At 46.5% G+C, this 27,782-nt stretch overlaps 1 protein-coding gene across 1 annotated transcript in view; it reads right to left on the reverse strand.

Moving 5' to 3' along the window:
- Positions 1 to 27,782, reverse strand: part of SLC17A7 (solute carrier family 17 member 7) — a 57,980-nt gene that overhangs the window by 16,579 nt on the left and 13,619 nt on the right. Inside the window, exons 2-5 of the mRNA XM_083580268.1 lie at positions 3,144 to 3,396; positions 1,919 to 2,037; positions 1,071 to 1,185; positions 723 to 810 (exon numbers count right to left, since the gene is read on the reverse strand). Coding sequence (XP_083436394.1) covers positions 723 to 810; positions 1,071 to 1,185; positions 1,919 to 2,037; positions 3,144 to 3,396 — 575 coding nt within the window. The remainder of the gene's footprint in view (positions 1 to 722; positions 811 to 1,070; positions 1,186 to 1,918; positions 2,038 to 3,143; positions 3,397 to 27,782) is intronic.

The raw sequence follows: 27,782 nt of genomic DNA on the forward strand, positions 1-27,782 counted from the left end.
GATTGACTGCACCAGCCTTTACTGCCTGACTCCCAGCAGCCCTCGCTACCCCTCTGAGGTTGCTCCCACACTCGCCGTTCCATGACTAGCTGCCGTCCTTTGTTATAGCTACGAAAAAGGAAGAAAAAATGGGTTGGGGGAGGACGAGAGGAAAGCAGTGTTCAACACCCTCTCCTTGCAGAACAGGAACTGTCAAATAACGGGGCAATTCGGGGGGCAATTCGTCAGTTACCCACCAGCAGTGCTATTTCCTGTACAGCAAGAACAGTAAGAGGGACAGAATTTGCAAGGGGGCAAACTGCAAAAGTCGAGAGGGACCTTTGCTAACTGGGAATTTATTCCTTCTAAATAAACACTACAGAAGGCTGTGGAGTTAGGAATTGCTAGACATTATGGCATTATGTTAAACTCTATGGAACCACTGTTTCAATTCCTCAGAAGCAAAGCAGTCCTTGTGTGAAAGCAACTTAACAGGGCATGTCCAGTGAGTTTTGCTAAAGTGAGTCACTCACCAAGCGCTGTTCCAACATGTAAAACCAAACTAGGATGTGATGCGTTTTGATCTAGACTTTGGGACAGGTCTTCTAGGCTTCCGCTTAAGAAGTTTCAACAAGCCAGAAGCCAAAGGACATCAGGTTCAAGGGGGCAACCATGGTTTTTTTTTGCATGGGAGGCCCTCCCCGCCCATTTAACTTCGATGGTCTGTGAACATGTTACCTTACCACAGAAGGCTGTTGTCGCCAGGCGGCTGCGTTCCAGGGGGGGTGCCCATTTGCTCCAGATACCGTGGCATGCTGGGTAGGTGACCCCCTGGAGGTGGAGGGCACAGAGAGTTACATAGAGATCAGAGCTACCTTTCCGCTGGAGAGAGAGAGAAAAGAGGCAGGCCCAAGGAACAAGCTCTGCTTCCGACCCATAACTCTGTCCCACCTTGACTCCGTTCTTTACAAGAGGGGTAAGCGCCCTGAGGACAGCGACGGTGCTCTGAGGGAAGGGAGCTGAGAGGAAGGTGGAGAGGTCGATATTACGGGGCGGTGCGAAAGCATGGAGATTAGGGGTGCGGGCCTTACCTCCACAAGCCCTTGCAGGATCCGCACGAAGATCACGCAGCCAAAGTGGACCCTTGCGGCCGATGGAATGAGCATGTTCAGGGTTGATGTCGCCACAATGGCAAAGCCAAAAACCCTGTGGACCGAAAGGCAGGTGTTAAGAAAAGCTGTAAGAAAGAGAAAGAAAGCCCGGCGCGTTTGCTTTCCCTCTCAACATTATTCTTTTGATATTTACAGAGGGTTTTTTGTTCCACATGAGCCTGTGAAGTGATAAAGGAGTCAATGGCCCTAATCACCAGCGACTTTCATGGCTGAAGGAGGATTTGAACCCATGTCCCACATCCACATTCTGATGGTCAGCCAATTGCTCTGAACAGCTCCCCGCCTCTTCCCACAGGATAATATATACACAAGTGCTGTAGAGACTAGAGATCTGCACAGTGAGAGGACAAGCCTAGGAAACACCATAAGGAACCTCCGTTTTCTCTAGCGAGGGTCTATGTACGCATGTGGGTTTCGAGATAGGTGTTTATTTGTGGGATCAGTGCTGCTCCTCATGCCTGCAGATTTCTTGCACGCTAAACTTACTTCTTAAATTATCAACTAAAGTTTACTTGAAAAGAACCACAAACTTTAACAAAAAGACACAAAATACCAAATTTTTGCTGTAGTGATAATCTGGTTTATACAAAGGTACAGTCAATTTTCATGATCTTTATTTTTCACCAAATAGTGAGCTAACCCAAATGGATCAAGGTATCTTTCTGTTCCTGTTCTAGAGAATGAGATCACCAGGTGTGAGCCAAAATCTGCATGTTTGATTTACACATACACACACTAAAAAAAAAAATACCCTATCTGCATCTTACCTGTTAGCAGCAAATTTCTGTGCTATGAACCCTCCTGGGATCTGGGTGACAATGTAACCCCAGAAGAAGGATCCATGAATCATGCCTACTGTCTCAGGATCCCAGTTGAACTCCGCTTTCTAAAGTGGTGAGAAGAATAGAGGAAAGATTCGGTTCCTGATTACAGCCAGCAGCAGGACTTCGGTCACAGTCGCACCATCCATTCAACGCTCATGGCTCCCCCTCCAGCCAAGAATCCTGGGAACTGTAGTTTACGTTAATGGTACTCTGCATTGTAGCTCTGTCAGGAGTGAACTACATTTCCCATAATTCTTTGGGAGGAAGCTTGTGCTTTAAGTGTATGTTGTGTATCCAACCATAGAATCATAGAGTTGGAAGGTCATCCTAGTCCAGGTGTGGGGAACCAGTGGCCCTCTAGATGCTGCTGAACTACAACTCCCAGCATCCCTAGCCATCAACCATGCTTGCTGGGGCTGATGGGAGTTGTAGTTCAGCAACATCTGGAGGGCCAAGAGGTCCCCACATCTGCTATAGAAAACTGACCCTGGGAAACAATCAGGGCTCTGGAATGTGTGAAGCAATAGTAAAAAAAATCCAGAGGTGTTTATCTCTGAGGAGACCTGCACAGGATTGGGGATGCTGATCTGATTAGGCATGGTGAAAAACTGAAAAACTTCATTCTGGTTTAGTTAGTCCAGAACACTTTTGTCTCTGGCTCTGCCCACAATCGGTTTTGGCTCCACTCAGCACTGCCCTGTGGCCTCCAACAGATTAAAGGTAAAGGTAAAGGTAAAGGTAAAGAACCCCTGGACGGTTAAGTCCAGTCAAAGACGACTATGGGGTTGTGGTTCTCATTTCGCTTTTAGGCTGAGGGAACCGGTGTTTGTCCACAGACAGCTTTTTGGGTCATGTGGCCAGCACGACTAAACCGCTTCTGGCGCATCGGGACACCGTGACGGAAACCAGAGTGCACGGAAACGCCATTTATCTTCCCACCGCAGCAGTACCTATTTATCTAATTGCACTGGTGTGCTTTCAGACTGCTAGGTTAGCAGAAGTTGGGACATAGCGACGGGAGCTCACCCCGCCGTGGGGATGTGAACCGCCGACCTTCCGATCGACAAGCCCAAGAGGCTCAGTGGTTTAGACCACAGCGCCACCTGCATCCCTTGGCCCTCTACAGAAAAAAAAGCCCACCCCTGCTCCAGAGGGAAGACAGTCTCACCTTCACAACGAGTTTGTCCCCTTCGTAGACGGTGTTGTTGTTGACCATGCTGACGATGGCTACGCCCAGGTTGCAGCGGATGCCGAAGCTGATGCAGAAGCCCAGGCCGCAGAGGATGGCGATGATGTAGCGGCGAGGGAGGCCAAAGCAGGTGCAGTCGACGATGGGCGGGTGCTTCTCAGTCACCTCAACAGGCCGGCCCTCTTCAGTCAGCTCGATGGTCTCCCCACCTGCCTGTTTCTTATCAAGGATCCTAGAAGTCAGAGATAAGAGGAAGGCTTGAAGGGATGGGTAGGACCGAAAGTTGATGACTCAGAAAAAGCAATGGTTCAAATCTGTTCCCATGAGGTGAGCAGATTCTGCCTCATTGCCTTCTTTCCACTCCTATATTGATATCACGAACGTCTCTAACATTGGGGAAAGGAAGGCAGCTGCCTCAGGCGGTCATGAAAGGGCAGCAAGTTGTCAGTTAAGTGGTTATTGTTGTATTTTTTCTGCCAGGGAGGGGAAGGAGGTACTTGTGGGAAAGAATGGGTGAACTGGGAAGTTTTGGTTTCTCATTTTTTTCCAATCTTAAATTCAGTTTTCCACATTTCTCCATTGGCTTGTGGCCTCTTTGTTTTATGTTTTAAAAGTTCTCCCCAAAACCCACCAGCATTTTGGTGTGGATTTCTCCTAATACCCTCATTTCTGTATGCAGTTTAGCAAAGCAATAATGTATTTTTCCACTATAATTTCACAAGTATGTGTACACTTTACCCCAAGTTATGAATTTTTGTATACATCAATTGGCTAGAAAACCGAATAGAACAACCTGGAGAAGTCCAAATTTCGAATGATCGCTCTTACTGTTGGTGTATTCTTTTGGAAAGCGAGAATTCGGTAGGTATGCCTTTCAGCGCGAACTGAATCAAATTTCTCCTCCATCCCTACTTGTGGGATTTTCTGCCTCAGATGCCAAAATTACCTGGCTGGCTTTGGCCACTCTGCACCTTGCCTTCAGGTGAGAAAGGGGGCATCAGCATCAACATCAGCATCGTTTTATTTGTATGCCACCTTTCCACAGTTAAAACAATACTCAAGTCAGCTTACAATATGAAAAGATTTACCATATTTTTTGCTCTGTAAGACTCACTTTTCCCTCCTAAAAAGTAAGGGGAAATGTGTGTGCGTCTTATGGAGTGAATGCAGGCTGCGCAGCTATCCCAGAAGCCAGAACAGCAAGAGGGATTGCTGCTTTCGCTGCGTAGCAATCCCTCTTGCTGTTCTGGCTTCTGAGATTCAGAATATTTATTTTCTTGTTTTCCTCCTCCAAAAAACTAGGTGCGTCTAATGGTCTGGTGCGTCTTATAGAGCAAAAAATACGATACATAATTACAAACATAGCAAAATAGTCATAAAAATAAATAAAACGCATTAAAAACTACATAACCAAACTGAACAACTGCCACATAAAAATAAAGATACAAAAAGTTAATATCAGTAATATGAGTTAATATCAGTAACAGCAAAACCTCCCAACAAAACTTTCCCCCAAATACCCCAGTTCTTGCTGGGCAACAGCTGCAGCAGCAGTTCTTAGGAAGCCTGTTGGGCCCTGGGCCAGGTGGAGAGAGGCAGGAAAGGGACCCTCAGGCTCTCAGCAGGGGAGTCCACCTGTCTGATGCCCTGCTTCAGGGAGTACATTATTTGGGGAAGGCCCTGGGGACGCACTCTCCGCCCTGCCCTCCAGAATGCGGGTTGAACTGGGACAATTTTCTAAACTAATTCTGAAGCTGGAAGGTGCACCCTTTGCCACAGCTCTCAGTTCCTCCATTTTCACTAATGTCTCCCCCTCTTCTCCTCCTCTCACTTCTCTGTTTACGAAGCACCTGAAGTATCACAGAGCGAGCCAGTCTGTAAATCACACTGTGCGATTATGCAGAATTGGACAGAATGACAGGAAGGATCCGGAATCGACGAGATCAAAGATTTACAGAAGATTGGGAAAAGTTTATCCAATATATGCAAAAACTGAGTGATAATAAAATTACGTTTGTAAGCTTTAAGGTAGCTCTGTGAGGGGAAAGGGTTAAAAGGGCAGAAATGTGTAAAAAGTAACAATAGGAAGGAATGGCAGACAAATTGAGGGAAGTCAAAAAAGAGAAGTAAGATGTAATTAAGATGTATGGAATGTATAAATTTGTTTTTGTATTTGAAAACTAACAAAAATATAATATATATATATAAAAGTAAATCACACTGTGCAAAGTTGGAGTTTTTATTAGCGGAAACACAATCTCCACGGACTTGGCTGGGTGTCTCATTCTTGGTGGTTTTACTCCGCGGAATCAGTTGCCAAGACTAAAGGTCCCCACCTCCTCACAGCCGTCTATGTCTCCTCCTCTCCAGGGCTTTCTCCAAGCAATCAGAGACTGCGCCTGCATGCAGCCAATCTCTGCTCTGCTCTTTTCATGTATCTCCTGGTTCTGGGAGACAGGGTGGAAGGAGCCAGACTCACCTCTGCCTCTTGGCCACCTTCCTCCCACTCACAAACTTTAGCTTCTGCCTCTGATTCTGGACTGCTTTCTGCCACTGCCTCTTCCTGCTCACTAAACCATGTTACCCCTTCAGCTTCTGACACCTCCTCCTCCCAGTCTTCTCTCTCTTCTACTGCTGACCACCCATTGTTGTCCCACCACCACCACTCCCTGGGCTCTGAGCCTTCTTCCTTGGGGTTTCCCCAGCTGGTTCCTCCCACCATCCCTCTGTGTCTAACCTGTCTATGACATAAAACGCTGCCAAAGAAAAGTGGGGGGAAGGGGAGGCAGAATCGATGCGATGGTGCTGCATCTGCGGTTGTGGCAAGATCTTTTTCGGGCAGAGCTTTGCATACATGCTCTAGAACATGGACAACACGTCATGCATACCCTGGTCTATGTTGACTGTTGACTGTTAACTTGGGGTTGGTGGATCTGACCATTTTGGTTTTTCTCAGTTTCCCATATTTCCATTCTTAAATAATCCATCCATCCATCCATTGCATTCATATCCCACCTTTTCCTCTAACAAACTCAAGGTGGTGTACAGTGGTACCTTGGGTTACAGACGCTTCAGGTTACAGATGCCTCAGGTTACAGACTCCGCTAACCAGAAATAGTACCTCAGGTTAAGAACTTTACCTCAGGATGAGAACAGAAATCGCGTGGTGGCAGCAGCGGGAGGCCCCATTAGCTAAAGTGGTACCTCAGGTTAAGAACAGTTTCAGGTCAAGAACGGACCTCCGGAATGAATTAAGTTCTTAACCCAAGGTACCACTGTACATGGTTCTTCCCCCCTTCTCAATTAATTCACACAACAACCCTGTGAGGTAGGTGAGGCAGAGAAAGGCAGTGACTGACCCAAAGTCACCCGGTTAGCCTCATGGCCTACTAGGGATTTGAACCCTGGTCTGCCAGGTCCTAATCCAACACTCTAAATACTACACCATTGTGGTTCTCCAGTTCTTCACATTTCCACATCAGTTTTGTGATATATATTTTTTAAGTCCTTATGAAAATTCACCAGCATTTTAGTGTGAATGTCTCTTAAAGCACACATTTTAATGCAGCTTTGCTTCAAACGCACCCTGTTGCAAAGAGATTTCCCTTAAGATAATGCATTTTTGCACACTTTGATCACTATATTTTTTTACTTTTATGCACACATTTTACACATATGCATTTTTGCACACATTTGCTTGGCTGGACTACTGCCTTGCAAAATTCAGAGAAGTGCAAATTTCACAGGACGATATTGTTCCATTCTGTGTACAGTGGTACCTCAGGTTAAGTACTTAATTCGTTCCGGAGGTCTGTTCTTAACCTGAAACTGTTCTTAACCTGAAGCACCACTTTAGCTAATGGGGCCTCCCACTGCTGCGCACCGCCGGAGCACGATTTCTGTTCTCATCCTGAAGCAAAGTTCTTAACCCAAGGTAATATTTCTGGGTTAGCGGAGTCTGTAACCTGAAGCGTATGTAACCCGAGGTACCACTGTATTGCTTCAGAAAGTGTGAGTGAGGAAGGTTCACCTTTAAATGTGATCTGAATCTGAATTCTCCCCCATCCTTCACGCTAACCAGTGGCGAAGCTGCATGCTCCGCTATTGGGGGCGGAGAGCAGGCATGGCGTGGCTGGCGCCCCGGGGGTCGTGGCACACGTTCTGAGGTCGTGGTGCACCGCCTATGGGGGCTTGGTGCCTGGTGCGCGGGGTGTGTGTGCAGCGCATGTCCAGGGGGGCTGCTGCAATGGCACCCTACTGGAATAGTGGTGCTGGGGGCAGTCCCCTCCCTCCACACTCCCGTTCCTCTGCCAGTGACGCTAATATGCCTTCTGTGGGGCTGCCTCTGAAAATGAGCTTGGAAACTTCATTCGGTGGCCCCGCTGGCGTCCGGAGTCCACTCTTGCCAATCATATCTCACTCACTTTAGAGTTTCACAGAACTTTTCAATGTTCAGTGTTAAATGAAGAAAACTGGGTGGAGGAAGGGAGAAAGAGGGTGAGGAAGGCCTCCTGCTATGGGGAAAGGCCCATTGGCAATAGATTACAAGTTTTGAGATGGCGACTTAAGAAGTCTTGCAGACTAATGAGGTTAGTTTGGGTCCAGTGCAGAATCAGGCCCAGACAGAGGGGGGGGCCATATGGGCCACTTGGCCCAGGCCTCCGATTCCAAAGGGGGCCTCTGTCAGCATATTCACAATTGCAGGGGATGCGCTGGGGCGAAATATGAAGGTTCAGTTCAAGCCTTGAAATAAAATTATTTCTCAGCATAACTTTTGTGAAAATTATTGATATACTTATTTATAAGACTTCAGTTACCCCCAGGGTAAAAAAAAGGGGGGGCACATTATCTACCTGGCCGGGCCTCTGCCTGGCTCTGCAAGGTCCTGTGCAGAATCTGTGGGCTGACTTGCCTCAAAGCATGTAGTGATAAAGCACTGTTGCCATTCCATTTTTAAAATACAAAAGCCAGCAGAAAAAGGCTCCTTACCCCCCTTGTGAATTACAGAAGTGGGGAATCTCAGGTCTGGGGGAAAGCGTGGCCCTCCAAGCCCATCCACGTGGCCCTCAGAAATCTCCCCAGACCACACCCTTCTCTGGCCTTCCTTCACTCCCACAAATGTTTCTGATTGGCTGGAATGTGTCTCTGAGCTCTGATGGTGCCTCTGGCCTGCCCACATGGAGGATACGGATGTGTGAGCATGTGTACAAACTGGCTTCCTGTGCAAAGGTAAAATTCACATGCATGGCTCCACCCACATTTGCCTCTGGCCCCGCCCACCGCAGACATGCGGCCCTCAGAAGGCTGCCCTGAAGGTAATGTGGCCCTCTGGCTGGTCCTCGAGCTCAACACGCCAAAGCTGTAAGGCAGAGAGCAGAAAAGGGAGAAAAGTGTAGCAGTCCTATCCTAGGAAAGCAGGAGGATTGTTTTGGACGACAGGGAGCTGCATATGGACTTGACAGGAGCAGCAGAAATGGGATAGCTATAGCATTAGCTAAGCCCACCATTTCATCCTTTTTAGGAGCTGCGTCAGGTGACTCTGCATAGATGCAGGCAGTAGGGCCAGACTGACCTGAGAGCAGAGAGGGTGGGCTCAGACGCGGGGAAGGTCCCTCCCTGCCAAAGATTTCAGAGGGGCTTGGAGCACCCCCAAGTCCTCGTCCATCACCGCCCCCTTCCCGCTCTTACACACTGTCTCGTCAGCCTGGTGGGGAGGCGGCGGATGCCCACGCAGAAGCTGTTCCCATCAGAGCCGGTGCAGATGGGCTCTGAGCTCAGTCTCGGCACTGGGCCCAAGAACAACTCCTTTCCCTTAGCAACGGAGGCGACAGAAAGGCCTTCTTTCTGAGCCCCCTCATATCGTCCCTTCCCCTCAGTCCTTCGTTCCTCCCTGCCCTCTCCTGCACACGTAGCCTCCGCCAGATCCGTAAGCCAACCAGTGTTAGTGAGTATAAATATGCACCTGACATTGTGCACCCATCCTATACGTTTAAAGCACATCCCACCCGCCTCCGGATAATCCTGGAAGACGTCGTTTGCCCCTCACAGAGCTACAATTCCCAGCAGCGCATTTAACAAAATACAGCTCCCAGCGTTCTTTGAGGTGGCGGAATGTGCTTTAAATGTATGGTGTACATGCAGAGTCCATATCTTAGCAAGGAGGGATTCTTAAAACAATTGGGTGACACTCTTCCCAAGCCCCCTAGTTACAGGGGACTATGGATCGTAATTTGGCTAAAATTGCAAATAGGTGGCATTGTGAGGTTGTGACCCAGGGGTTCTGAGCTCCAGGTCCTTTGTGTCAGGCCCCAGATCTCTGCTCCCTCCCCCACCCAATTTTTATTTTTAATTTTTTAAACCCTCTGCTGGCATGCTGCAAAGTGGCTGCGTACACACCTTACATCTGAAAGCACATGACTTCCCCTAAGGAATCCTGGGAATTGTAGTTTGTTAAAGGGTGCTCAGAATTGCAGTTCTGTGAGCAGCAAACTACAGTTCCCAGGGTTATTTGGCAGATGCCAATTGGTTTTGCACAAGCCCTAGTTGTGCTAGTACGACTCCAGGCACACACCATCTTATTTTGCCCCCAAATTTGTGTCATGGGCCTGTGTGCTGAATTCTTTAAGAGCCCAGAGTAGTGGTGGTGGTTAGAGGGAAGAGGGTTCTGGATTTCCTTAGAGCTTCCCCTCTACATTTCTCCCCACATCACTGGAGCACGGAACACCCCACTTTTCCATGAAAACTTGTTTAAAACTGTTCAACCTAATCCAGCCAGAAACTACAAGTGACTGTCATTTGTCATGTAGCAGTGAGAGCATTTGAGCGAAAATCCTTGGCACAGAGCTTGTGAGTGACCTTGGGCCAGATATTAAGCCTGGCCTCCCTCACAGGACGGTTGTAACAATACTGAGCTCATTAGATGAAAAAAATGATATAGAAATCTGATAGGCTATGCCAGAGTTCTGACGCTGGTGGCAGCTGTTGCTAGGATAGGCTCGTTTCCTCTTAGCCCGCCCCCTAATATGATCCCACAAGCAAGACGACCACCTGGATTACACCTTTAACAGGATCTCAGCGTACAGAAACAATTTGGCTAGTGACTAGTTTCCTGCCAATTTGTCAGGAAAATCTTTGCCTGCTAGATTTCTAGGCATCGGAGCCCTTCCTGAGGGCAGCATTTCAGACTGCCTCCTTAGGGTCACTATTTTTTAAATATAAAAAGCCCTTTTCGCTGTCTCTTTAACAGACAACTCAGTCTGCCTCAGAAAAAAATAAAATTCTGAAAGACTGCCATTTTTTAAAACGGTGACTAAAGCACATCGTGCATCAACACCCAAAATGCTCAGGAAGATGTGCTATTATCACATACCAAAAAAGACTCCTGAAATCACATGCGCGCACAAACACACAGTGCTGGAAACACCCCTAAGCATTTGGGTGCAATTCATCTGACATTAAACCATATATATTGTTGAATTACAACAGCAGTCCTCATCGGGGGGGGGGGGGTGTTTAGGTGACAAGCTTCAGGCGGTGACATGCTGGTTTCAACCCTCTCTCTAAAAAAAAGAGAATATTATTTCTGGCCAGCTGGCAACACAATCCCTCCCTACTCTCTGAGAAATACTTTGGGGGATCCAGCACCCCTCCATCACACGCCCCTTGATCTGATTTTATAGGGCACTCCTGCACTACATGATTTCATTTCAATAACTGCTGCTTATGTACATATATTAAATTAACCTAGACTACGCGGGTGGCGCTGTGGGTTAAACCACAGAGCCTAGGACTTGCCGATCAGAAGGTCGGTGGTTCGAATCCCCGCGACGGGGTGAGCTCCCATTGCTCAGTCTCTGCTCCTGCCAACCTAGCAGTTTGAAAGCACGTCAAGTGCAAGTAGATAAATAGGTATCGCTCCAGCGGGAAGGTAAACGGCGCTTCCATGTGCTGCTCTGGTTCGCCAGAAGCGGCTTAGTCATGCTGGCCACATGACCCGGAAGCTGTATGCCGGCTCCCTCGGCCAATAAAGCGAGATGAGCGCCGCAACCCCAGAGTCGGCCACAACTGGACCTAATGGTCAGGGGTCCCTTTACCTTTACCTCACAGGGCTGTTTCCAATATAAAAGGGGGGAGGGGAGAAAAGCATACCCAGCCCTGAGCTCCTGGGTTTGCCACACAGCTATAACTGAGCCCATGACACCAATTGGCTACTAATCAGTTTCCAGGCCCAAATCAAAGTGCTGATCTGGGCATTTTGGAGGGAGATTCTCTGCCTTCGTCCTCTTGCTGCTGCCTGGGGAGGGAATGCAACTATAGCATGGAAGGGGAGAAGGAGTTGTGGATCCAGGGAGCTCCAAGAGTTGGTTGTTGTCGTTTTTTGTTGTTGTCGACACCTTTGTTTTTTAAAAAAGCACACACACGGAAAAATGGCTTCCTTGCTTTGCTGGAATTGTACTCCCCTCCTCCCCTCCTCAAAGGAGTTGCTCAAAGCAGCTTTCAGCTATCAAAGCACACATAACTGCAAGGATGATACAGCCATTACGAAAAAAGAAATTAACAAAATATAAAAGCAGCAGCAACAATGAAAATAAAAAGTAAATGAAAACGCAGCAAAGCCACCTCCAGACTGCCAGGGGAGGATTCGAGGGCATACTGGAAATTTAGCTTTTGCACAATTGAAGCGGATAATGCAGAAGATCCTTCCGGTTAGGAAGCTGATGGGGAAATGCACTGAAAAGTGTAGGATGAACAAATCATTAGCAAGCAGACTTTATCAGCACGGTGCAAGCAAATCAGAGTGAATGTTCACTGCTGTATAACCTCCCTGGGAACTAGGCAGAAGGCATGCTCAGGAAAGACCAGACATCGTCAACCCCTCTGCGTACGCTTTGTGCAAGTAAATCAGGTTCAATAAACAGGCCAAGAACTCCAAGAGCAACACCAACAATAAGTATTTTCTTCCTTTCTTTTGAAAGCATTGAATTGGTCACACCCAACCAAATAGCTTCCTTGCTTGAAAAATGGAAGAAGATACACCCAAGTCCTTCCAAAGAGGAATTGCGCCCTCTACTGGTTGGGCTTCACACCCTTCTCTCTGTAATACAGCAACACACACACACACACACACACAAAGACCTGCGCTGGATCTTGCCCGACTTTGGATATGATCCTTTTCACTGACGTCAGCTCAAGACGGCCGTGTTGGCAGCTTAGGAGGCAAGGTTTTAAATATCCCTGGCTAAGCTGCCCACCGCCAGCAGGTTTGCAGTGACCTTGGGTGGTGCCATAAGCTTATCAGCCTCCGGTTTCTTGCCTGGCTTCATGTTCACACCACCAGATCTCGGCACCAACCCATTGAAAGCGCAAAGAGAGCCCCAAAGACATGAGTGCTATAATGATCATGCACAATGGTGACCCAAAATCAGGCATGAACTGCTGGATCCTAGGCTTGCTTATTCAATCTCTTGATCCCAGAGAACCTGACCTTACTCTCAGTTGTGTTCTTAGGATTTCACCCAAACAGCTTTATCCTGTGCGAAATAAGGGACCCCTATGCCTATTATAAACAATGGGCTCATGCAAACCTAGCATTGCATACAATCGGGCCCAACCTTTCTGTCATGTGTCCACCTGATGGATCGTTGTATGTGCCAATCATATGGACAGATTTCCCCCAGTTAACTGAAGACAATGCGGGTGTTGCTTTTTTTTTACCCAACCGCAAAATCAGGGCCTGTCCCTCACATTGGACAGGTTGGACATTTATCCTGGATACTGGCTTGGAAGGCAGTGTTCCTAGACTGTGTGATACTGAATACCTCCCAAAAGCACCAATTTACCTAGTAAGCAGGTCTAGATTTAGAGGCAGGCATCTGCCTTAGGAACTGGGCATGGGGGGCAATGGGCTTTGGAGAGGGACACCTGTCACAGGCATTCAGCTCAAATGTCTGCCCGATATCTGAAACAAACAGTTCACCTGTAAAGCTGACAAGTGTTGCATTAATGGACCAATAAAATGTTTGGTTTTGTGCATTTTGAATCATTTTGAACTTTAACTTTAACTTATATTAACCTATAGTCTGTGTGTGTGGTTTGGGAGCTGCACGGTCAGGGAAAAGACAATGCTGTCCAAGGTTGCAAAGACTGCGGAGAGAATAATTGGGTGCACTCTTCCCACCTTGCATCAAATCTATGCTTCCAGGTGCCATAAGAAAGCTGCAGAGATAGTGCAGGATAGTGCACATCCCAGAAATGATCTCTCTCAGCTTCTGCCTTCTGGAAGAAGGTACAGGGTTACAAAGACTAGGACTAGCTGCCTGAGAAACAGTTTCTATCCAAATGCGATTTTGGTTTAAAATGCAGTGTAAGGTAGTCTTTATGTGAGTATATTGTATTCAATTATAGGGTATCAGAGTTTTTAGGGGCTAACCAGGCTGGGATAGCTGGGATAGCAGGCTTGTGGATTTTTGAATGTCTGATGTAGATTTTTTCAATTTCGTTGTTCTGTATGGGACAATGGCAATAAAGATTATCGTATCGTATAATTGTAGAGTTGGAAGAAACCCTGAGGAACATCCAGTCCTGCAATGCAGGAATATTCAGCTATCCCATACGGGGACTGAACCTGCAGCCTTGGTGCTATCAGAATCATGCTCCAACCAACTGAGCTATCTCCTGCCTGCCTACCCACCCACCCTTATTATTGGGGTCTTCCCTCCTCTGGTTTCCCAAAGGGCAGTTTAACACGCATTCCCCTTCCCCCTTTATTCATGGGGAAAGTGATATCCCCAGTGCTCATTCAACAGTGTCTATGTAAAACCGTTGTGAGCAACTGTGTCAATCTATCATTTTTATATAACAAGGATAAATCATGCATCCAAGCTGGGAAACAGGATACAAATGCAATTCAAAAACCTAAAGGCTTTCAAAAATCAAAGCAAATTGAGGGGATGCTAAAGATGCTCCTTGTCTGGGGTGCTGTTTGGCCTTTTTGAACACCCTTGGTTATACACTATGGCTTCTGATTTGTCCTACAGCTTCTGGTTCCTGACTCCCCTCAAGGTGCTACCCATAGCCCAGCCTGCCTGCAACAATGAAGAAATGCAGCAATGCAACCTGTTCTTGAAGGAGGCTGCCTACTGCATCTCTGCATGAGTCTGTACTCTGGGAGTGCCTCCCTCCCCTAACAAATAAAGTGAATTCAGTGTCTGGGAAGATGCAAACAGATTAAAGTGGCAGCAGAGTCAGTCTAAGAAAAGGTCAAAACTCTGGAGTTTCTTTGGAGTAAGAAGCACACACACCCCGAAACCTGGTGGGAGAATAGTATTTGTTGGAGCAGGTTTAAGCTGCGAAACCTCCACCTAAGCTCAGCCTGCGTATTTGCAATTAAATGCATATGCTGTATTTTTCCGTCTATAAGATGCCCCCATGTATAAGACTATTTTGGGGGACTCAGATTCAAGAAAATGGGGGGGGGATCTATCCATGTATAAGATGCCCCCTAATTTTTGACATTATTTTTAAGTGGGGGAAAACCCTAGTCTTATACATGGAAAAATACAGTAGTTACAAAGCACTCTTATTCAAAGGAAACCAACCTAAGAGTACTCACTGGATCCCCTGAAACCACACCATTAACATAACAATTCTGTTGTATTACATTTTAACACCATCATTCAACCCAATGATTCCCAGGGCAGCATACAAACATATTCCAATGAAATATAACATTATCCATGTAGATTTTTTTTAAAAAAATCATCATAACACCAATAAGCATCAATAAGCAATTTGCGGCAAAACATACATTCCTGCAGCAGACAGACCAGCTCTTTAATCCATCCATTGCCAAAAGCCTAAAGGAAAAAGCTTCACTTGCTGTTGGAACTGTCAACATGGAGGAGACTCCACAACCGAGGCGACACGACAGAAAACCAGAGAAGGCCCTGCATCCCATTGCCACACAATGAGCCACCTATAAACACACATGGTGTATGTGTGTGCATAATTATATATTACACCTGCCAACTGATCTATATCTGATCAGGTTGACTTTGGTCCTTGGTCCAATAAACCTGTTTTAAGGGTGTCATAAGCCTCTTTGTGGGTTCCTTAGGAAATTGCAGGACAGAAATTGCAGGAACTAGAATTAGGAATCTCCTGATCTGTGTGCTGCTGCCCTGGGCAATGAGCCACCAGGTCCATTGGGAGGAGTTACTATCTGGACTGCATACCTAGTTTCTAGGGTGCATCTGATGCCCGAGGTGGCTGTCTCACCATGACTGATGCCTGGAGAGAACTTGCCCACCCAGGCTGGCCACTGGGTCCCCCAGAGCTAGAAGGACCATAAAAGGTTTCCAGTTCTGGCAAAGGCTTTAGCTGTGTGTGATTTGGAAGCTGTCAAAGAAAGACCAGCACTGAAAGCCTGGCAGGCGACTCAGCCTGGAAGGGGCTCCCTGATAGTTGAAAGCAGCGCTAAGCCTGGAATTCTCAGGGTGCTTCCTGGTTGTGGCTCTTTTGGGGTAACATCCAATCACATACCGGCATAATTCAAGATTTGAGGGCCCAAACCTGAGATCTACAGGTGGGCCCTGGGCATGTCACAGAGTGGGCCCTCTCCTTTAAACCAGCCCTCAAAACACATTATTTCAATGAATGCTGCCCCCACCATCCATATTTCACCATTTTTTATCCCGCTTTTCTGCAACAAGGCAGCTCAGGGGATAAGACTAAGAGCAGTCAAAACAAAAGGAGATAAAGCTGTAAAACAGAAAACAACAAAAACACCAAGGAGATACCAACAGTTAAAAACATTCCTGAGGTAAAAAAAAAGAAATTGTTAGTCAAAAACGTGCTGGAATCAAGCTGTCTTTAAATTTATAGTGCGGATGGGGCATTGTGGGTGGGTGGGTGCAAAGTGGTGGCCAGTCTGAGCATAAGGAGAGGCCTACTAAAGTCCCATCACAGTCCAGCATTCTGTTCTCACAGGGGTGAACCAGATGCCTATAGGAAACCCCAAAGCAGGCCCTGAGCACAACAGGAATTCTCCCCACCTGTGCTCCCAGGCAGTTGGTATTCAGCTTGGGGTGGCGTGTGATACAAATGCTTCCAAATTTCTGATATGCTTTTTCCCTACAAAAGGTGGCAATCACATACCATCAGCACTTGAAGTGTCTAAAGCTAAACCCGTAGCACAGTTATTATATGGAGCTCAGATTTGGACAGGCACTCACCTTGGATGTACAAAACATTTAATTATTGGCTTCGGCTAAATTTAAACCCCACTGGTCTAACTACCACAAGATTGTCATGAGAGCGCTTGAACTAAAATTGTCCACCAAAAGCTTTACTTTTCTGGTTTATCACCACAACAGTTATTAACACTGGGCTTCAGTAAAGCCAATAATTTAACTAGACAGCGCCTATATGATATCGAGCGACAGAATAATTTGGCCACGATAAGGAAATTTTGTCCATGGTATGATTATTTTCCACCTAGTCATTTTGACACGTTGGCACCCTACTTGCAAAAGTTAACAAAATACAGACGCACTTTCACTTACACAAGAATGAATATACTGCCTTTGGCTGTACTTGAGGGTCAATTTTGAAAAATTCCGCTGGAAAAATGGTTTTGTCCATGTGGAGATGGCAGTATTGAGTCAGTGGCTCATGTGCTTCTGGCTTGCACTCTTTATAAAGATTTGAGGAGTGAGGTTATTACCCCTCTACTATTCTCCATGCCAGATGCCAGGTCGCTCAACCATTGCTACTGTGTCCTTTCTTCTAGCAGATCAAGATAATCAGGTGACAGCAAAAACTGCAACATTTTTAGCAGGGGCAATTGGAATAAGATCGATTGTTTGGTTATTGATGTAAACCTCCAAAATGTATTTTGCATAGTTAAGTTCTATCTACATTTTATTTTATTTTATTGCTATGGCTAGTGGCTGATGCAAATAAAGATTCTTCTGATCTGATCTGTGTAAGTGCTTATAAACTGATAGGCACTTGCCCACCTGAGTTTGTTATTGTTTAGTTACAAATGCACAAGCTGAATAGTGCAAAGCAAGCAGGCTCCCGGTGTGCCCACGGCTCCTGCTTGCCAACCACCTGCGACAAACCAAACTTCTTTCTCTAACTGTTTTCAAAACTGTTTTCTTTAGTTTTGCTATCCAGGCGGGAGGGATGTACAGTAGTACCTCGGGTTAAGAACTTAATTAGTTCCGGAGGTCCGTTCTTAACCTGAAACCATTCTTAACCTGAGATACCACTTTAGCTAATGGGGCCTCCCGCTGCCGCCGCACAATTTTTGTTCTCCTCCTGAAGCAAAGTTCTTAACCCGAGGTACTATTTCTGGGTTAGCAGAGTCTGTAACCTGAAGCGTCTGTAACCTGAAGCGTCTGTAACCTGAAGCGTCTGTAACCCAAGGTACCACTGTACTATATATATATTTTTTAAAGATATTTATTAAGGTTTTACAAAAAACAAAAATTTACAGAATAAAGAAACAAAACAGAGAAAAAGAAAAATACAAAATACAAAAAATACAAAGATACATAAAAGAGAAAAAAAAAGAAAATACACAATACAAAAGATGAATCCATTTTTTGATATCTTTACGCTCATTTGCTTATTTCCTTGACCTCACACCTCCCCTTTTTGTATTCCCATTTACATAATCAATTCAGCAAGTCCTTACCCTCTTTCATTTTATCTTAACTCTATATCATAACATATTATAACTCTATATTTTCATCCATTTATCAGTTCATTTTTGCATATTCTTTTTAACTTTTGTTGCTAAATACCACTTTTTGCCAATCCAAACATAATTTTAACATTCATTAATTTTACAATTTTTCTGAAGATAGTCTTTAAATTTCTTCCAGTCTTCCTCCACCACCTCTTCTCCCAAGTCTCGGATTCTGCCAGTCATTTCCGCCAATTCCATATAGTCCATCATCTTCATCTGCCACTCTTCCAGGGTGGGTAGATCTTGTGTCTTCCAATACTTTGCAATAAGTATTCTTGCTGCTGTTGTTGCATACATAAAGAAAGTTCTATCCTTCTTTGGCACCAATTGGCCGACAATGCCCAGAAGGAAGGCCTCTGGTTTCTTCAGGAAGGTATATTTAAATACCTTTTTCATTTCATTATATATCATCTCCCAGAAAGCCTTGATTCTTGGGCACGTCCACCAAAGGTGAAAGAATGTACCTTCATTTTCTTTACATTTCCAACATTTATTATCGGGCAAATGATAGATTTTTGCAAGCTTGACTGGTGTCATGTACCACCTGTATATCATTTTCATAATATTCTCTCTTAGGGCATTACATGCCGTGAATTTCATACCTGTGGTCCACAACTGTTCCCAGTCAGCAAACATAATATTACGACCGATATCCTGTGCCCATTTAATCATTGCAGATTTAACCGTTTCATCCTGCGTATTCCATTTTAACAGCAAGTTATACATTCTTGAAAGTATCTTAGTTTTGGGATCTAACAGTTCTGTTTCCAATTTTGATTTTTCCACCTGGAAGCCAATTTTTTTGTCCAAATTATAGGCCTCTCTTATTTGAAGCCAATCTCGCACTTTATCTTTTAATTTCTCAAAACTCTGCAATTTCAATTTGTCTCCTTCTTGTTCCAATATTTCCCAATATTTCGGCCATTTGGCCTCCATATTGAGCTTTTTCTGAGCCTTCGCTTCCATTGGTGACAACCACCTTGGGGCAAGGTACCACTGTACTATAAATCCCAGTGTCTTGGGGAAGCCACCAGACCAGTGCCTTTTGCTTTAGGCCGCATCAGTTCTCAACCTGTGGGTCCCCAGATGTTGTTGGACTACAACTCCCATCATCCCTGAGCTCTGGCCTTGCTAGCTAGGGGTGATGGGAGTTGAAGTTCAACAACATCTGGGGACCCACAGGCTGAGAAAGGCTGCTTTAGGGGAAGGATTGTAGCTCACTGGTAGAGCATCTGCTTTGCATGAAAGAAAGTCCTGGGTTCAGTCCCTGGCACCTCCAGATTAGGCTGGGAGAGACTCTCTGTCTGAAGCCTTGGAGAGCTGCTGCCAGTCAGAGCCAATAAGGAGCTAGATGGACCAAATGTTCCATCAGTCATTGTCTGGCCTAGAGCCAGATCTCCCATTGCCCTTGATGGTTGCCCATGCTGGTTGGGGCCAATGGGAGTTGGGGTCCAGCAACATCTGGAAAGAAACCCAGGTGTGTAATTCCTGTCCTTGTGGATTTGCCCAAGAACTCTGGGAACTGTAGTTTCCTGCAAATGGAACTACGAAATGCGGCAACCTTAACAAACTACAGCTCCCAGGATTCTGTTGGGGAAATAATGCACTTTAATTGGGCCTTAGATGCTTGGTGTGTGCACCACCATTCAGCTAACACCTGTGGATTTGCATCAACAGGAGCAACAGGGATGTGCACGGCCTCCCTGCGTGGCTGTCTTATCTCGCTGGTATTTTTGTCCTCCCTCTCCTCCTTTCACAGTGTTAACGGAACAGGTGTCAAAAATGGCACCTTGTCAGTTTTTTTGTGTTCCAAAATAGAATGTGGAGACGAGGAGGTTGCAGAACAAGGGAGGCACGTCTCTCTTCCTCCACTTCCCTGCCCTGCCCTGAGCCTTTTCCCTTTGCAACACAGCATCCCCTACAGAACACTTTGTGTCCTGCTCCTTGCGGAACAGGGACCAGAAGACAAAACCTGGTGCGATTCTGAGCACATCGCTGCATGCGTGTGAGAGAGAGAAAGAGAGAGAGAGATTGTTGGCATTGGATAAGAAGGCAGCGGGGAACATATGGAGGTAGCTTTAAAGCTCAGCACTTCTGTACAGCAGCCAAAGCCTCTTCTCCCAGCCTCCCCCTCCTCCTCCATCACCTTGCTCATGAAATATGCAGCAAGGAAGCCGAGAATAACACATGCGCAAACACACACGGGCATCCGGGCACACGCAGTTCCCCCCTTCCTAGAAGCATCCTGCTCACAAGCTGTCACTGGCAGGCGTTTTACACACGCACGCATGCATGCGCGCACACAGAGGACTCGGAAATTTGAGCAACATCTATGATCTATATTTGTTGGGCGGGGCGGGGGGAGAAAGTCAAAGAGTAGGTGATGTGCCAGCAAAAGGAGATGGAGAATCAGCCACGACCCTGAATAGCAACATCAGTGCTGAGCAATGTGCGCCTGACCGCAAGAGCATGGTGCTTATGTTTTTTGGGGGAAGGAGGCCATAGCCCAGTGAACAGAGCATCTTGTTATGCATGCAGAAGACCTCAGGTTCAATCTCTGGGGTCTCTGCCGACAGGGCTGGGAAACTGGGAGTGACGCTTCAGAACTCTCCAGCACGGACTGGCAATGGTGCGCCGGGATTTCAGGCAAAATGCTGCCTATGAAACCCTGAAAGAGCCACTGCCAATCAGTGCAGATGATACTGAGCTAGATGGACCAATAGTCTGACTGGGTATAAGGCACCTGGAACATCGAGAGAGGGCCTTTAGACTCAATCATCTTAAAGGGGACCCCTCCCCCTCTTTAGATGGCATTGTGTATTACTTCAAAATGTGGTAAGTTGGCCCTGCTAAACTCAGGGCCACCATATCTAGCTAGCAGGGATAGTCAGTGGAGCATGAGACTCTTAATCTTAGAGTTGTGGGTTTGACCCCCACACTGATTCCTGCGTTGCAGGGGGTGGGACTAGGCAACCCTCGTGGTCATTTCCAACCCTACAATTCTATTATTCTATGTTTCTATTATCATTCTGCTGCATGGAGTCCTGGGCATCTGCCACAAAGTCCCATCCTGGTGGTGCCACTGACCATAGAGTTAGAAAATGACCAACCACTCGTTAAGTTTTCCATTGAAAATCTGAAGCTCAGACTGTTTGTGACTTGCCTTTTCCACTCCTCTGGGAGATAAGGGGACAGGGATTTGTAGCCTGCAGCAGCAACCTGAACCTGTGTTGGGGGGATTAACTCCTGTGTTTAATTCCCTACCAGGAAGGTCACTGCACAGCAGGGAAGTTCAAAGGGGGGGGGGTCTGAAAGCCGCAAGGATCCCCTTCCAAGAAGCAGTCAAACCTTAGATTCGACACCTGGCAATGAGGGCGGAGAAAGGCAGCAAAAAGAAGGGGTGATGGGCATATATATGGGTTCTGACAATAGCTCAGTGACAGAGCAACTGCATTGCATGCAGAAGGTCACCAGTTCAATCCCCACCATCTCCAGGTAGGACTGGAAAAGATTCCTTGCCTGAAACCCTGGAGAGATGCTGTCAGCCAGTGTAGAAAATATTGGGCTAGATGGACTTGCAATCTCACTCTGAATACGATAGCTTCCTTAGGCTGCTATGACAGAGCTGTCCATTTTTTCCATGTTGTATTTTTTAGAGAGAGAGGGCTGCCATGTAGAAGTTTAAGCTTTGCCCAACTCCATGCTGGGGAGAAAGCCACACCTCGTGAATTTCTGCCAGCCACATGTTTCTTAACTATCCCAGTGTGCTGGAGTGGTGGAGAGTGCTGGGCTAGGACCAGGGAGGCCCAGGTACGAAGCCACGCTCAGCCATGGAGACCACAGGGTGGGCTTAGGCAAGGCACTCACAGGGTTGTTGTGAGGCTAGTGGTGTGGGATGTGAAACACAAGAGCAGTCAAGTACAACATTCCTAGAGTGAACATTTTTTACACACGGGGAGGGATGTTTGTCCAGCCAGCAGGTAAACATCCTGTTTCCTTCTGGGCTGGGACAGACTTCTTCTGCATGTGACTAGAGGTGGGTGTGGCCTCACCTGTGCAGGTAACGACAAAAGCACAGGGCAGGGCAACCATCTCTCTCTCTTTGTCTACATGCATCGAAGAAGCAACATCTGCTTAGCCAAAGATGCTCTCTAGCCAAGAGAGGACAAAGGGACTGTCTTCTTATGGTATAGTTTCCAAGTGTATGTTACTTTTCTAAGCTAAGTCTGCCTTCTGGGATCCGATTGTGAACAGAATGTGAGTAAACTCTTTTTATACTTTTATAGAAGTCTGTGTCGTGTCTTATCTTTTATGAGGGAATAAGGGGGAAACACCAGAACAGTTATTATAGAGTCTTTAGCGAGCCTGAGCAAACATATCCACTGAGTTTAAAAAGGGGAATGTTACTCTGCTAAATTGTAAACCTGTTAACACAAGTTGGAAAGGCTATAATCAGACAATATATCCTCTCCCGCATCCCTGAACATTCCCACAAGTGGCAGGTGACACAAAGGAGCGCAGAGCCTCCCCCAACACATCAATGCGACTGCATGGCCCCACCTTGCTGCTCCCCTGCCCCATCCCTGTCCAGGAAAGCAGCAGTTCCTGCCATGCCACACACACAGCTACTGGACCAGATGCAGCCATGCTTAGCTTCAGCAAGAGGGATGCAGCATGGGCCCTATGGCCACAAGAAGAACCCTGATGGATTGGAGCAAAGGTTCATATTGTATTTTTGGTTTTTATGGAAGCCGCCCAGAGTGGCTGGGGAGGCCCAGCCAGATGGGCGGGGTATAAATAATAAATTATTATTATTATTATTATTATTATTATTCATTCCTGTCAAGCATCCAGTTCTTGCAGCTGGCCAACCAGGTGTCTAGGGAAAGCCTGCAAGCAGGACCTGAGGGCAACAGCAACTGTCCTCACTTGTGACACCCAGCAACTGACATTCAGAGAAATACTGGCTTTGACATTGGAGGCAGAACAGAGTCACAGTGGCCAGCAGCCTTATGTCCAGCTAGCAGACCTGCCTCTATTCCCTCCCGACGACCCTTTAACTTGGGACCCCTACTTGCTATTGTCCTGCCTCAATGTAGAATGGGGAGATATATAGGTGGGATGTCTCGGTTGTGGCGACAGTGGCTCGCCTCTGTCCGCAGAGCATGAGACTCAATCTCAGGGTTTTGGATTTCAGCCCCACATTGGACATAAGATTCCTGCATCTGCAGGGGGTTGGCCTAGAGTTGACCCTCATGGTCCCTTCCAACTCTATGATTCTGTGAGTTGCTGTTAGCCATGGAGCCTCCGCACTTGGAAATCAGCACACCTCTGACACAACAACAGAGTAGATTTTTCGCCTCCTGCCCCACTTATGAGCTTCCCACGAGCATCTCGTTGGCTGCTGTGTAAAGTTGGGTGCTGGAAGAAGTGCACCTTTGGTCTGAGCGGGTAGGGCTCAGGACATATTCTGTAACTTGGCAACTTGAAAGAGGTGTACATTCGCAAGTTCAACCTGAGTTTACAGCAGGTTACAAGGCATTTTTAATGCTTTTTTTTTTACGCCAGTGCAAGGACTCCTGCTAGAGCAGCAAGCCTTTCTCCCCTTTCTTTCCCCCCATGCCTCCCCCAAATTCACTATGAGGGGGACAGGAGACCCCCCCCCCAAAAAAAAAACAGTGTGGGATGGAAGAGGAGAAGGGAGATCTTACTGCCAGGCAAGCAGAAATGGTTGCAGTCTCCTTAGCACTACCTTGAATTCCCACCCAGAGTTTTCGCTTCTTTAGTTGGCCAACTTGTCGGCTTGCTCTGAATTTGACTTTTGGACATTTCAAATCATCTTGCTGCAGAAGCGCGGCTTTAGGAACACCGCTCAAGAAACTGAAAACCTTCGGTCTAGTTTAGCTAACCAGGCAAATCTGGTCAAGAATCAATGGGCTTCATTCCATACTTGATGGAATAAGATTTTATTCTGTGAGCCACCCTGAGATCTTCTGTTGAAGGGTGGTATATAGGTAAATCAAATAAACTTGGCATGCAGAAGTCCCATGTTTAACCCTTGGGATCTCCAGCTAAAGGGGCAAGGGGGGTGTCAAAGACCCTTAGTGGAGCTCCTGGAAAGCCACTGCTAGTACGAACAGGGCAGAGATGGGGAACCTCCAGCCTAGTGGTCAACTGTGGCCTAGGATAATTTTCAGTCTGGTCTTTGCACTCCCCCTCAGGCGATCTCATCTCCCCAGCCAATGGGCTTTTGCCTGGTTGGAATTAGTTTTTGAACCCAGAACATGCATGCTTCTTCCATGCTTGGATGGAGGACAGAGCAGGGTGTTGGTGAACATGTGTTGAGACGAGCCTCCTTTGCCAATCCACATTCGTTGCCCTGCCCACTTCTGCCTCTGGTGCTGCCCACCCTGGCATGTGGCCTCTGGAAGGTTGCCCAGAAGGAAACGTGGTCCTCAGGCTGAACGAGATTTCCCCGCATCTGGAGCAGACGACAGATAGTCTGCCCTGGTGTGTGAGGCAGCTCCCTGTGTTCCTTAGCTAGGTGGCAACTCTTCTCTGGACTTCCTGTCATAGGACCATGTGAAGCAGCCATCTGTGCTGGTCAGCAACTGCACCTGCTCTTGAGATCTTCAGGGGAAGGCATTTCCTGAGCTCTGCTCCCTGACATGTCCTGCTGGCATCTCTGAAACCAGGACCTTCTGCATAGACAGGACAGAACTACGACCCCACACAATGGTTTCTTAAATCTCTTAGCTCCCCTGAGGTCCATCTCTCCACCATGCTTCCCAGCTCTCATCCTTCCTACCACCTTCCTGCAAATCACACTCAAACTCCCATGATCCCACAGGAAGCCTTAGCTGCCAAGCTAACCTTTCCTCCCAGGAACAGTGTACCCGGTCAACATGCAGTCACGGAAAGCTTTTCCCCAGAGCAGTTGGAATGTGCCCGAGGGTTCCGTGTGTTGTCTCAGTGGACCGGCCAATGGCTGAGCTTCTGGGAGATTCCGGGTGTTCAGGTCACATACATTAACCCTTTGGCCGGAGCATCCGTTGCTCCAAAGGCAACCATTGTTTTCAGTTCAGAGCGAGTCCGAGGCATCGCGATGTAATGGCTTCTAGCAAAGGTGCGCTGGCTGGGAGACGCAAGTGCCTTGTCTCGCAACCTTTCCTGTCATGCTGAGCAACAAAGGTGTCCAGGGACCGCAGGAATGCACACGCGGGATGCCTTTTAAACCTGCTCCAGGCCATCTTGAATAATTCATGCCCCTCTAGCACTCAGTGCTTCCTCCTCCATCTATATTTCATGTAATTAAAACTTTGCTTGCGCTTTCTCTGCCCGCCCCTCTCGCTGCTTCTTTTAAAAAATTATTTTTAACATTGCCTTGCATTTGGGTCTCCTGGGTTCTTCTGGCATGGGGACGAGTGTCTTGGGGCCAGTGGTGACAGAAGAAACATATCCACCGGGCCCTACTTATAAACATCCCAAGGGTATCTCTTGGCCACTGTTGGACAGAGAATCATGAACAAGCTGGAGCTTTGGTCTAATCTGGCAAGGGGTATGTATGCATGTAGATGAGGAGAAGCTTGCAAACACTGAGTGATGACACCAAAGGAGCAGTAGTGACACTGGCTACATCTCCTTGTAAGAATTCAAGCTTAGAATTGAAGATCAAGCTTGCCAAGGAGTCAGCTGCCAGTCAAATGAGACTAGCTCTGGAAAGCAGATAAAGTCCCTACCAGAGTAGAATGGCAGACCAAGTTGATGGATTATGCCGAAATGGCTAAAATGACTGGAAGAATCAGAAATCAGGAAGACCAAAATTTTAATAAGGAACAGGGAAAATTTATAACTTAAAGACCATTGTAGACAGTTAAAATCGTTAGTAGGATTGGAGTATCACTTGTATTTTAATGGTGAATTTTGCATACAATGGAGAAGTAAAAGATTTTGATTATAATAAAAGATGCAGGAGGAAATGATTAACAGTAGGACCCACAAAGGGGAGGGGGGAAGTTTAAGAGATACCTTGGAATCTTGTTTTTATGTTGTATGTTGGATATGTGACTGTAAAATTTTAATCTGAAAAACCAAATAAATAAATTTTAAAAAAGAGAAAGAGAGACTAGCTCTGCCCAACAAGTCAGAAAGAGAAATGCTTAGCCATTAATTAATTTATCATTAAAAATGGCATATGTATAGGTTTCTGTTTTTATTCTACTACATAGACCTGGTCAAAGCCAGAAGGAAGAACAGCCTCTGAGCATGCCTAAAGTGCAGTATACCTCTGAAGGCAGTATGGCTCTCAATGCCAGTTGATGGGAATCACAGGCGGGGAGAGTAATCTTGCGCTGAGGTTCTGTTCGTGGTCTTCCAAAGAGAGATCTGGGTTGGCTACTGTGAGTACAGGATGCTGGACTAGATGGGCCTTTGGCCTGACCCAGCAGAGGTCTTCTGACCTTCTGCTGTGCTTCAAATGGACCACTCAGATATTGTGAATTTGGCAACCGCATCATTGTTCTTTTGAACTTATTGTGTTTTCCAACTTCAGTGGGAGGGAAAATACAGGTTGGCATTTTGAGGCCTGCATATACAGACCTGCATATACGAATAGCACCAATCCCACAACATACACTCGCGTGAAAGGACCTTAACTGCCTAACGTTGGCATCTGTGTCTCTAAATAACAGCTCACTGCTTTCAATGGATGGATTGACAAAGTGATGTGCTGAAACAAATGTCAGAAAGACTCTGGGGCCTGTGAATTTGGCACAATACTGAGGTTTCATTGCTTTACAACTTAACAGCAAGAGGAAAGATTCTTGCCTTTTTCTGTCTCCTGCAAATGTGGATATCCAAAACAAAATATGATGTGTTTTGAAACGGTGACAGATTAATTTGAACTCTGTTATTGCATCAAATTCTAGATAATTTGCAAAATTTGATTTGAACCCTGATTTGAACAGTCGCACAGAGAGAGACGCAAACACACGCAGGGGATTCAGAAGACCAGGAACCTTCTATAAGAACACTGCAGTGACCCTCTGGACATTGATGGACTACAACTCCCATCATCCCTGACCATTGGCCATACTGCCTAAAGCTGATGGGAATTGTAGTCCAAGAACACCCAGAGGGCCATGGGTTCCCCATCCATGGTATAGTGAAAGTGGATAAAGCTTTTTCTTCCCTCCTTCCCATCATAGGATCACTCTGTGAAACTGGCGAACATACTAAATATACTTCTCACACAACACATGGCTGACTTGCAGCTGTGTGATATAGCTGTGGGAATTAGCTTAGATGGCTTTAAAAGCAAAGAGGGATAGGCTACAAGAATTTATAGAAGGCCCAGCCAATCCAGAGGCTTCTTCTTATCACCTGCCAATCACAGTATCTGTTATTCTACATCCCTATTCCCTTCTGTTCCTAAACAGGACTCCGAAGCCTGGGCATTCATAGCCTCAGAATCCATGGTTCCCTCCAGATGTTGTTGGAGTACAGCTTCCACCATCGCTGACTATTGGCCATTCTCGCAGGGGATTCTGGGAGTTGTAGTCCCTCATGATCAGAAAGGGAACCCTGTGGACTACCCCTGAGTTACGTTATAGCCCAGAGTCCCTGACAGTTGTGTTACTTGCTAAGGTGGAATTCTGACAGTTATATCTGGCCTGTACCATTTCACCCAGGTGGAGGGAGGGAGGCAAGCTTTTTGATATCTCTGCACGCAATACAATTAACGTTTGATTCAATCAATCTCCTTACAGTTTCGCCTCCTTACAGTCTACTTCCTACCTTGCTTTCATTGCAGCATACTTATCTAGGTAGAGTCTCTTTCTTTCTTGAAACATCTTAGCTGATGT

This window comes from Podarcis filfolensis, assembly GCF_964270895.1.
Source record: "Podarcis filfolensis genome assembly, chromosome: 13".
Lineage (NCBI taxonomy): Eukaryota > Metazoa > Chordata > Lepidosauria > Squamata > Lacertidae > Podarcis > Podarcis filfolensis.